The 12115-nt window shown below is 41.0% G+C and overlaps 1 protein-coding gene across 4 annotated transcripts in view; it reads left to right on the top strand.

Annotated features, from left to right (window-relative positions):
• The window catches only part of CALCR (calcitonin receptor), a 173157-nt gene that overhangs the window by 115935 nt on the left and 45107 nt on the right, over nt 1-12115 (top strand). For all 4 annotated transcript variants that reach the window (XM_068934848.1, XM_068934849.1, XM_068934850.1 and 1 more), the window contains exon 7: nt 4912-5038. In XM_068934848.1, the coding sequence (XP_068790949.1) occupies nt 4912-5038 (127 nt within the window). The remainder of the gene's footprint in view (nt 1-4911; nt 5039-12115) is intronic.

Genomic DNA, 12115 nt, shown 5'->3' with positions numbered 1-12115 from the left:
GTCACAATGTTAGGTGACAGTGAAAGATTACTATGGGGAGAATATTCAAGGATAACCACTTGGCAAAGCCCTGAGCCATTGTACATACAGAGCTATGAATACTTGGATAAAGTATATATTTCCATTGGCTCTTAGGTAATCTTTTTGTGGTGTAATGAAAGTGAAATGTTTTCATTACACCACTATAAATCGTAAACTACCAGGACTGATAGCACACTTCAGAAACTGGTGTTGTAATGTCCGTTTACAGATATTCCGATGCAAGAGACAAAGATAGGATTTTTTTAAACCTGGTAAAATGACCCAGGTGGGATGGTTTGATCTTGCTGATTTCAGCAAAGGTGCATCAGTTACCTGCAATCAGAGGGCCAGATCTTCACTTCATGACCAGAGACAGGGAAATGCTCACCATCAACAGAGGTCTGGAGATTGTAATTTAGCTTGCCTGTAAGAAATTATTTCAAGTTAAGACTGTTGATTATGCCAGAACACAGATATGCCCGCTTGTGGATGACAAGCTATCCTGTCATTTTTAGTACTCCTAGTCCTGTGAAGTGCTAGGAAAATGATTGTAAAGCAGCCATGGAAGTTGTTTTGAAAAACTTATTCATAAAGATGAGGAAACTCTTATGACAAAGAACAGTGGGCTGAGGAAGAGAAAGCAGTTAACCAGGGTAAAGAATGGGCAACATTTGATTTTGGAAGAGGTAGGTAGTGACAAGGGTAGTTTCAAGTAGGGGAGGAAAGGCCTAGTTAGGCAGGGACTAGCTCACTCTTGGCGGCTATTATTAGAAACTTTTGCTTAGAGGAATAATAGCTAAAGAGAGCTACAGATTCATTTTTAGACAGATACTCCGTGCAAATCGGCATCTTGTTTAACTTATTTGGCGTTATGCTAATTTACACTAGTTAAGATTTTGGCTTTGTGTCTTTAATGGGCAAATTAATGGAATTACACAGATACGTGAACAAAATTAGGGCTGATTTTGCACATTCTTATTCAACCGTAACATGACTAAATTTGTTCAGGTCATGAAACTAAATAATCCAAAACATTAGATGGATTCAATTAATTAGTGTGGAGTTTACTTTTATTTCTAAAGTAGTTAAAATTAAAGAGCAGATATAAATAAAGAAAGCTGAGAGGGTAGAAAAAAAAGTAAAGGGCTCTGAGGATGGAAAAATGCTTGGTACTTCAGGGATGACAGACTTTTGAAGAAACTTTGTTACAGGTCAGGATTTCTTTCTCATGCAGAGATAGTGAATAGTATAGAAACCAGAACGAATGTTTTTAATATTTTTTGTTTTCTACGAAAAGCTATACTCAGCATAACAGGAGTTAATTTTCAGGCACAGCCTGATCCTGTAAGAAGGTGCTGTGTCTTTTCTCCTCTCACTGTCTCCAATGCGGTCAGGTTATTGCAGTCAGACTATTGCAGTAGTACTAAGCATCTATATGAGTGTCAACAGGATCGAGCCTTGCTGAGCAAGCACCTCCTACACAGGGGCAATGAACTGCTAAATCCCATTCCCATCTATGTACAAGGTAAAGAGCATGGAAGCACACCCAGAAAAATGCTTCAAGAAACCTGGGAAGAGCACTGTTTTACCTGATTTGAAATCCTATACCCCGAATTCAGAGCTATGTAGAACAGGAGACACAGGGCTATCCAGAATGATCCAAGCAGGTGATTATATCCTATTGAGACCTTGCAGCTAGACAGGCAGAGACCAAGCTGTCTGACTCACTCCTAGGCCTGAGTCACGGGCAATTCACAAGCCTGACCATTCCCAGGCTGCATCAAAAGACTCATCTCTGCAACAAGCTTCCTGACAGTCACACACCTCCTCCTCCTCTCTCCTGCTGCGCTTCTCCTTTCCCTGTCATGACTAATCCCTGACACAAAGATTACAGGAAGAAGTAGAGAAAGGAATTAAAATAAAATGACTGCAAAATGGGAGGATGAAGAGGAAACCAAACTAAGATCACCAGAAAATGAGAATCAAGCTGTATGGGAGCAGGCTTGATGCTACATTCAATTGTTTTCTATCCTATGGATATGACAGTGATGGATTATTTGACCTTCATTAGAAGGTAGGCTGTCAATCAGATATGGTCAATCAAACAGGAAGAACAGATTTCAGAGCTGCACAACATAGCCTTTGACTGTAAAGGCAGCAATGAACAATTTACAGAGGTTGCTGCTTCAGAATGTGAGATAAAATTCTTCCCACATATAACAAGTCTTTCCTGGCAGAGATTTATTTTCCTTTCAGTTTTGGGTATCAAGATTCATAATGATCTGGTATCACAAATGTTGCAGTACTTTCAGAAGGGAATACAGTAGTGGCTAGCTGGGTAAAGCAATACTAACTCATAACAGGAGACAGAGTATTCATAAAGTGAAGTCTCTAACAGTTACATGCATCATATTATCATTGCAATATTTCTATAATTACAAACTGAGACCTTTATATGATAAAACACAAAAGAAAGAAAGGACTCCTAGCACCAAATCATTTCCAATTGAATTATTGAAACAGAGAAGTTTGGATGCAGACAGATGGGGAGCACCATTTGACTAGATTTGCCAGAATAATAGAAGTAGTTGTCAATACACCTCCAGTATAACTGTTGCCAAAGCTTTTAAAGGGATTTGAAGAAGGGCAATGAAGATAGATAGTTTTTTGGAGGTTTGGGGCAAGTTTTCCCTGGAGGTAAAGAGGAACATGGTAGAAAGTATGAAAACAACTGTTTGAAAACTAAACAAAAGGCTAGAAGATGGAAAATAACTGATTGAGAGTGAAAAATCAGTATTCTGGATATTCATGAATAAGAAGTGATGGCAGATTCACAGAGCAGATTTATGAAGAAAATAATGCCAAAAGTGCCTTGAAAGTCAAGGTATCATAGATGAAATAGAGAAGTGGAGTTAGGAACTTCTTAAAATTTAGAATGACTCTGAGAGTACATAGGAGGAGCTATATCTTTCAGATCAAACACAGGAGACATATTGTGTCATGTATTGTGACCCTAAGACACAATGCATAATGGCATAGTGAGACAGAGAAAGCCAGAAGTGAATGTTTTAGACCTGGGTAACTGGCTTGGTGATGTCTCTGTGCATACTGATTAATAAAGCACAGCGAGGAACATACAGAAAGATGGATAGAGGATGAGGAGGATCCTTCAAGGATGCCATGAAGGAGTGGTTAGGGAGGCAGGAATAGGCAAGAAGAGAGCCAAGACAGGTCAGAGATGAAGATCACAGCTGATTGATTGTCAAAAGCAGCGGAGGGGCTGCATAGAGTAATGGTTTGGGTTTTGCCAGGAGGAAAGTATCACAGACTGGTGAGAGCAGTTTCATGTGCAGGGCAAGAAGAAGGGAGATCAGAAAGACTGGAACTGAGGAAGAGGATTACCAGGCAGCAATTGCAGGCAATTTGTTGAATGAACTAAGAGATGAATAGGACATGGAAGGAAGGAGGGAAACTGGAGATAAGCTGTGCCATGGACACGTATGCAGAATTAGAAAAGGTAAAGTAAGTTTCCGTTATAAGGGGAGATCTTGAGAAGAGAGGGGGATGTTAAAGAGAAGACTGAGGCATTGAAGGGGATAGGCTGAGATGGGCTCGCAAAAGTAAATGGGAAGTTTAGACAAGGAGAGCGGATGTAGGATATTCCATATCTGTAACAGAGAGATGCTTGCAGAAGGAAATAGGGAGAGGAAAGAAGTCAACGATCTGGGAAGGTGTCACCGTGTTTTGTCAGTTTTCAGGAAAAAAAGGTGCAATCCTGACCCAGAAAGGAACAAAAAAGATAAATAGAAAAGAGTGCAGTTGGTTAGATTAGCCTTCTCTTTTTTATAGAGAGTGCATTCTGCATTAACCTGCACACACCCAGCAGCAGAAAGTCACAGCGGCAGCCAATTCCAAACTGTAAAAGACTCCTAGTGCAGAGGGTGGTGTCTGCCTCGGTGAGGCAGCGATATTTGCTCTTCTTAGCTGTGCTTTTACCTGCTCATTTTGCCTGCTTGCTCTCAGCGATCACTGAATACAGACATCACAGCGTTATCTCTCAGCTCCATGACTGCTTTTCTGCAATCACCTCCTGCCAGCCCCAGGCTGTGCTCCTGGGCACAGAGCGCTGCAGAGGTGTTCTCCACATGGCAGAGGTAGCTGGGGGCATGGCATTAGGATTAGGGTATGAATTAGAAAGGGGAGTTCAGTTCAAACCTGAAACTACAGCCGTGATTTAGTTGGACAAGAATTCTTTGACCTTCTCTTATGAAATTCTGCTACCTACAATAGCAGAAATCCAGGGGAAAAAAATCAGCCATTCAGAAAAAAAGATTGCTGCTCCCTCTGAAGAGGAAAACAACCTCTTCTCATTTGGGATCCCAGCTGGACTCAGAAACATACAGGATACCGACCCAAATCTCCCTGAAATTTAAGGAGATTGCAGCCCAAAGTTCCCATCCTGTCTCACCACTAATTCCTAAAGTAGCAAATAATTTTCATCTGTATATTTGAGATATTGAGTCTCCAGGGGACAGTTACTTATGAAGCAGTATTCCTGAGGTTCATTACTTGCATCATGCACATCTGCAATAATTCTCAGGGTTCTGCTTCACCACTTAATATCTCGATTACCATGAAATAAAGAAAGGCATCAAGGGCTGAGAATGTAACCGGATGGCTCTTTACAACGTGGTCTGAAAAGCATGCGGTATTAAACAGGTGTAAAAACAAAAACAAAGAAATTGTCAGGGGTTATGGCTGCAATGCAAGGCATGTATTTTCCAACTATGCCTTGCCAAAAGACATTCTTGAGAAACTGCTGCCAGAATGTGCTTTTTAAAGTGACATCAGAGTGAAAATACTAATTGAAGTGTGCTACATATTTTTCAGGAGCCTCAGCTGTCAAAGGATAACACTGCATAAGAATTTGTTTTTTTCTTATGTGCTGAACTCCATGTTTACAATTGCCCACCTCATTGCTGTTGTGCCTAATCCAGGCCTTGTAAAAAGGGATCCTGTAAGTACTGCATGACTCCTCTCTGTCTTGACACCCAAGTAATATTACTGCTGCCACTCCAGAAATAGCTGTCCCCGTTCATCAATAAGTGATAGCCATCTGGTGAGCCCCCCAGCGAGGGTGCAGATTCTGTGAACTTCACTCAACCTTACTCAAATCTTCACTGAGTGATAAAAAAATCTTTGAATATGGCACAGGAGGAAAAAGTCTCAGACTTGCTCCTGCCTACCTGTCCATATGGACTTGTGTCAGATCCCCATTGACCTCAGCAGTGGCTGCCTGACATTTGCCAACAAAGTCCCTGAGGGGAGACACCCTCTTGCTGGCCCCCTGTCCTTTCTCCCAAGCAAGTACTCCCTGTAGGGGTAGGGATGGAGAGGAATCTGGCTTCCGATTCCAAGATTCCAACAAAAAAAATCTATTCACTGCATTTTTTCTCCCGAGGTGGTAAATCAAACCAGTAACTTGGTTCACTCCTGTTAGCCTGTGATGCAAATTGTGCCAGCCTCTCAACTGATAAATATATATGGCATCTCTAGACCTCAGTAACCTAAATCTGATCTGGCTCACTAATGGAGCAATTGCATTGTGCTTGACGTCGTTACAGCAGGCCAGGCTGATATAAAATTAATGTAAGTCTGAGGATCTCTGAAGTTCCATCACAACACTGGTCAGCTTGTCTTCTAGTGAGATCGTTTGCTTATGGTTTAATCATTTATCTACTTCTAATTCTGTGAAAGCAATTAAGCATTAGCACCTGATATTATCAGGTCACATGCATGTTTCTCAAACATACGCTACCAGGTAAGTAAGCTAATTAAAGCAGAACATGTATAGACTAAAGAAAACATCACCAGTTCCAGGGACCATCTGGAGATTAAAAAATAGAACAGCAAATGAATAATTGAAAAATCACACATTTTGTTCCTCCTTACTGCATACCATCCTATGTACCCATCTCATGCAAAAGGTGTGATGAAAATCCACTTAGTATTTAAAGCTAAAAAGCTGATACATTATATCAGGTACCTGAATTCAACTAAGATCTTACCTCAAGGCTAAGAATGGGACTTCCTGATAGCAGAAGTAAATTATCTGAAGTGAAGTGGTTTAAAACAAAAGTTGAGGCCACAGCCAGGACTCTTGTAGTCCAAGACTTCATTAAAAAGCTGTATGTTGTAGTGCCTTTGGGCTAGATCTTTATTTGGAGTGAAATCTTGACCCCAGTGAAGTCAATGACAAAGCTCCCCGTGTCTTCAGTGGACCGAGCTTTCTTGCTGTAAATCCACGTAGCCACAGGACAAAGAGCAGGACACTGAACAGCACCGCCTGAAACCCCCGGCCTCCGTTGCTACAGCAAAAGATACTATAGAAATGAAATAAGTGGTTACCTTTGGAGCCAGCAGAGCCCCACAGGAGGGCAGAGGTTTCTGTTTGCAGGCAGTTTTCAGGTCTCAGTCTGTAACATAAGGAGGACCCTTAATACTGAATAGTCTGGAGCCAAAAGAAATAAATACACAGAAATCGTCAAAACCAGTATATTTCATTATTTCCTGTGACATTGAATATGGTTATATTAGCAAGCCTGGCCTCAGCAAAATATCGAAGAACATACTTAATTGCTTTGAAGAACAAAGATCTTATTTTGCACTTCCTTCTCCCAAACAAAATTTGCATGTGTTTGACAGTGAACTGCTGTCAAGAAGCTGAAATATAAAACTTGGGGCCAGAAGACCTAGGGTCTTCTGGTTTTGTTCTGTAATGAAGTATGGGGTGAGAGTATGTGCATTGCTTGATCTTACCCTACTTTCTCTATTTCACTTCCTTAAAAAAAGAAAAGGTGATATGCTTATATGTGCCAAGTCTCTCAATGTTACTGGAAAGTGCATTCTGCTCTTCCAGTAACATAATAAATGTGTAAATATATGGTTGGGAAAAGAAAATGACCTGACAGGAGTAAGTCCTTAACACATTATGATAGCACATATAATCTCTATATGAGTGTATGAAGAAGTAAAGGATTTATGTTTAAATGGTATTTATTCCACCAGATAGATTCCCTTAGTATTTTCATATTAAGGCTGCTTAATAGAGCAAAGGAAGGCTTTACCTTTTGCTTTTGTTTAACCCTGTTACCCTTTTCATTCTATTAAGTCCATTTGAAGATAACTACTTCTGGGTTTTTGTAGTTTGCTGCATTTATCCACTTTCCACCTGTGTATCTTCAGAACTTAACAGGCTCATGGAGGCAGGGCTCCCACCTCAGAAATGCACAGAAATACTGGAGTGTGCAGAAGGAATTTTAAGCAGTCACAGAGACCCTTTATTTAATGGCCATATACAGACACGAAGTTGGTCATATTCATTCTGCACAATAATAAATGTGTTTCCACCCCAATAACTCTTGCTTTTTTCCCTACCCAAAGATTCAGAAAACAATTTAAATAAGCTATACTAAGGGGAAAATGCTTACCATGTGTATATATTTGTGAGGCTATTAACCAAATCCATATTATTTTGAAAGAAGAAAGAAATTTCTGTTATATAATGAACACTTAAGAGGAAAGACAGGAGGAACACAAGAGGAAATTCATCCCTAAGACCACGACACCCAAATTCTCTCTTTATCAAGATACAAAAATGTGAGACAATATGAAGCATCAGTTACATGAAGAGAAGTCCTATCCTCACTCACATATATTTTGCTTTTATGATCATTCTACTCATGCAAAATGGTAAGTCAAACCACTTTTTCCATATATCTTAATTTGCTTTTTTTCTTGTTTGTCCCTGCTTTCTGGTTATATAATTTTTTTTCTTTCTCTCTCTCTCTTGGATTTATGTGGACCTGAAATGATGGAAGAGAAAGAAGGTGGGAGTCTAAGTATCCATATAGGAAGCAAAGAAGCAAAGCAAAAGGTCTGGAGATACTTGGCAAAAAGAAACAGGAGCATAAGAGTGAACACATAAAAATGTATATTGAAACTGTTATGTAAGTTAATTTGTGCATGTTGTAACACCTAATCTAAAAGCTGCATTAAATATACTATTACTGACCCAGATATTACAGGAAGGTGTATCCTCTATCGCATTCTTAAATGACACTGACTTGCAGAAGAAGGATGATCTGTGAACAACACATTCTGCTCTCCATTAAAAAGCCTGGAAATATAAAGAAAACCCTTACTGCGTAATCTTTTGATAGAGTCTTGCACATCAGGTCTGTATTTTTCCTTTTGCTTTTTCCAGAAGCCTAGTAATTTTAATATTGAATACTGATGGTGGTAAAGGAAGATGCAGCTAATGACTGGAGGGATATCTCTGCTAATGAGAAACTGAATAATTGATCAGCTAGCCCAGAGTGCTCATGAGCACCCGTATAAATATGTTTGTAGATGGGACTAAGTTTGGCCACAAATTAGTAATGGCTGGCTGATTTGAAACTTTTCCAGAAAAGCTTTAAGAAATCTTATTGTATTTTTATCACTTTGTCCTTCTAACGGAGAGGATACTTGTTCTCTTCTTTCTCCAGGCTGTTCTGTAGCCTCTTCGCTTTTGGTGCAGTAGTTTTCCCCTTGTCACTTACTACACCTGGCACTGTGTGGAATGAAAGTTTAGAGTCGTACTGCAGTGTTACAGAGTTCATAATAAGGGCTAGTGCTCCACTGGGAGCTCCTGAAAGCCTGGTGTGGGCTCTCGTGCATGACCACGGTTTGTTAGAGAGTAAGTCCACATCATCCATTCAGGCATGCTCCAGTCTCACCGTCAAGTCCCAGCTCTCTGCCACACCTATTAGGTATGCCTAAATGCATAAATAATGCTGTACCCCACAAGCAAGGGCACAGCACTAGAGGTGGTAAGAGGGAGTCCAAAGCAGTCTGTGTTTTATTATGAGCACCATACTCTCATTTTCTCAGCCAGGACAGACTGAGCAAGGGCTGGGCTGAGCATGGTACAGTCCTTCCCACCAGCAGTGCCAGTAGCTCAGCTTGGGCTAAGCAGAGTGTGAACGGTTTGACACTGAGCTCCAGTGGGGCTGGCAAAGAGCAAACCAGATGGAAAATGCCCCAGTTGTGGGATATGGTGTACTGAAGCTTGTTCTTACCTCCTTGTACAGATATACCTTAAAGAGCCTGGGCTAGTTTACAGCCCTAGCTGATGGTGCAGCATGTACCTTCTGCCTCTACTGGCACCAGGACTGTGTAGCCCCTTTGTTTCCCATGCATTTTGCTGAAGTTTCTATAACTGTGGGCGTGAAATAGGATGACAAAGTGCACTCAGGTTATCTGTACTGCACAAATCCCACCTCCCGGCAAGAATCAAGTGTTTAGCAGAAAACAGTAAACTGCTTCCAGCTCAGCAGTGTTAGTAAGACCAATAGAAAGTGAAAAGGAAAGCACAAAAAGCTGTGTCCTCTAGAATCACAGTCTTTAAAAGCAAAGCCGTGCTAGAAGTAGTATTAAAAATTCAGTATCCTTATGCACACTAGAGCACTATAAATAATCTCACACTTGACTAATTCAAACAAAACTATGACTGTTCCAAAGATATTAGGCTTTCCTCCCTATCAGGGTAGTTACTGTGATTTATGGGGTTGCAATACTGTTGACTTCCCCTTTTCTCAGAAGAATAGACAGGGAATGAGAGCCAAGAAAACTGAGATTCACAGCCTTTCAGAAACAGTGTTAATTTTTGGTCTTTTACCATATAAACGTTATCTTCCTTACAAAAGAATGTTGTGCCTTGTTATTTTTAGTTCCTTCTGATGTAGTCTGGCAGAGCCTGAGGATTTTTTTAAATATATTTTTCTCAAAAGAGGGGCACGTGACTGGTACCACTGATGATAAGTGTCAAAAGTGCTGCCACATGTGACTGGTGTTGCCTCACTAGGCTCAGCCTTCCCCTGGTGCAACCCCCACTGGATACAGCAAAGAGGGAGCTCCACAAAGGAGAAGGGCACTTTGATCCTAGGAGTTGTTTCCTGCATTATGTTTGGGGAAAAATTTCAAGAGGCCCCATTCTTGTTAAATTAAACTGATTCTTTATCTAAGTAACTATTTCCAGAGCTTTTCTGTCACTCTCAAAGCATCTCCAAATCTTTTCATCTTAGTACATCTGTTCCTCCATCCTGTCCCTCTAAAGGGGCTGCAGAGTCCCCTTTAGACCCGGAGATGAGTCAAAGCTATCCTAGCATACAGTCCAGATGCAGAAGTAATCAAAGATAAAACTGCTAGCAGAGACAGACTGACCAGTGCCTAGTAGTCATATCTCCTGATCTTCTAGCATATCTTCTACACTAGGAAAGGGTGGGTGTTCTTGTGGAGCTGTGTTATCTCGCCTGTTAGGGGGCCATTCGTCTAATGAAGGCTCCAAATGGCTGTTTAAACCACTGTCCTGCTGCTGCTTGAGGCACAGGAATGAAGGAGCTTGGTGAGACTGGGCCCAGTGCTTGTAATTGTATTTGTACATTGTACGTTGACTTCACTAGGACTAGCTGGCTCTAGGCACTAGGACTGGCAAGGCTGTCCACCTCACCTGGAGAAAAAAAATATACATTAGTTGCTTTTGTGTAAGTCAAAAAGGGCCAAAGTCATTCTCCATTTACACTCATTTCAAGCCTTCCTGAAGTCAGAGGTTTTCCACCAGTTGTGTGTTTCTGACCACTATCTTCTATGATAAAACTAGTATTTTTTGTTCTGCTCTAAAGTAAACCAAAGAGCAAAAGTGCCTGCAAATAGATTTGTTTCTATTTTTGGTTTAATCAATAGCTACAGGTTTCTATCCTAAACCAAATGAGCAGCCTCTAACAACATATGAAATTCAACATAAAGAGGAGCTCAGAATGTGCTTAAAAACAGCTAGGCATAAACAAGAAACAGAGCCTCAAAGACAGAAATATACATACTAGGAAGCATCATCTCTGCTCCCTGCTAAACACTGAATTTAGAATGAACCTTCCCATTTCTGTTCCACTCTGCTCAGGAGAGGAAGGAAATACCAGCCCTGGATGCTTGTCTACCTCTGTATTACTTCTCAGCAAAGACGTTCGCACAGGAGTGTGTCAGACAGCGGACATCACTTTGTCAGTCCCGCACTGCTTCCAAGAATTCCCATGGATTCTCTCCTGATGCAGCGAGCTACAAATGGTCAAGCTGAGAATTTGTGTCTGGGCTGAGCAGCTCACAGGCAATGCCCCTGACTGATTCATGATTCATGCGCTGTACACACACTACATACTGCTGTCTTTGATCTTTCACTTTGTGTAGGTGGTTGGTACCTGTCTGATTTCCACAGTTTCACCTTCACTCCCAGCTATGAGTATCAGATAAACGAATGGGGCTCCCTGTGGAGCTCATCAGCTCTCATTCCTTTTATTAATAGAGGGAATACTTGTTGCAGAATGACTTCTAGCCCTATATTTGCCTGAAAGTGTACTGTACACTCTGAACAACTGATAACCAAAGTGTTGCTTTTGCAGTTTCGATTTTATTCTATCCTAATGAAGCAGAAAAGAGCTTTAGTCTTCTGAATCTAAATACAGTCATGTAATGCCTTTTGAGATGATGGTCTCCAGTTTCTGCTCCAGAGGGGCAGAGTTCTCTCACAGCTCCTCTGCCACACTGGCCAGCCCCTTGTAGACAGCTCACATACACAAGAGCATCTCAGACGACCTCCGACATTTGTTGTGGGCTAGTGAATTGTGCACTTTAATCCATCATTTACAAGTAAAGCACTGAGGCTGTGCTTCAGACTTTGTAGAAGCCTCAGGATAATCATTTTTGACATCTAAAAATAATACCCAAATCCAATTAGTTTTCCTTTTCATGAGCTTGCTTCCACCGGCTTTGAAGGTGAGTTGATGCATTCAGAGCTCAAGTCTTCCATCACTCCCCTTTCCCCAGTGACAGCTATCTATGTTTTAATTAGTTTTTGCTAGTAATACAGAGAAGAGGAACAGGCACTCACAAGGCACAAGTTCTTTCCGGACAGAGCAAATGCTGCAAATGCTGCATAGACAGGAAAGTCAGAAACTATGTTTTGAAATAGGAACCAGTGTTGGCATTAAAACATCCTTCT

This window comes from Struthio camelus, chromosome 2, assembly GCF_040807025.1.
Source record: "Struthio camelus isolate bStrCam1 chromosome 2, bStrCam1.hap1, whole genome shotgun sequence".
Lineage (NCBI taxonomy): Eukaryota > Metazoa > Chordata > Aves > Struthioniformes > Struthionidae > Struthio > Struthio camelus.
This window is presented reverse-complemented; position numbering and strand designations above follow the sequence as displayed.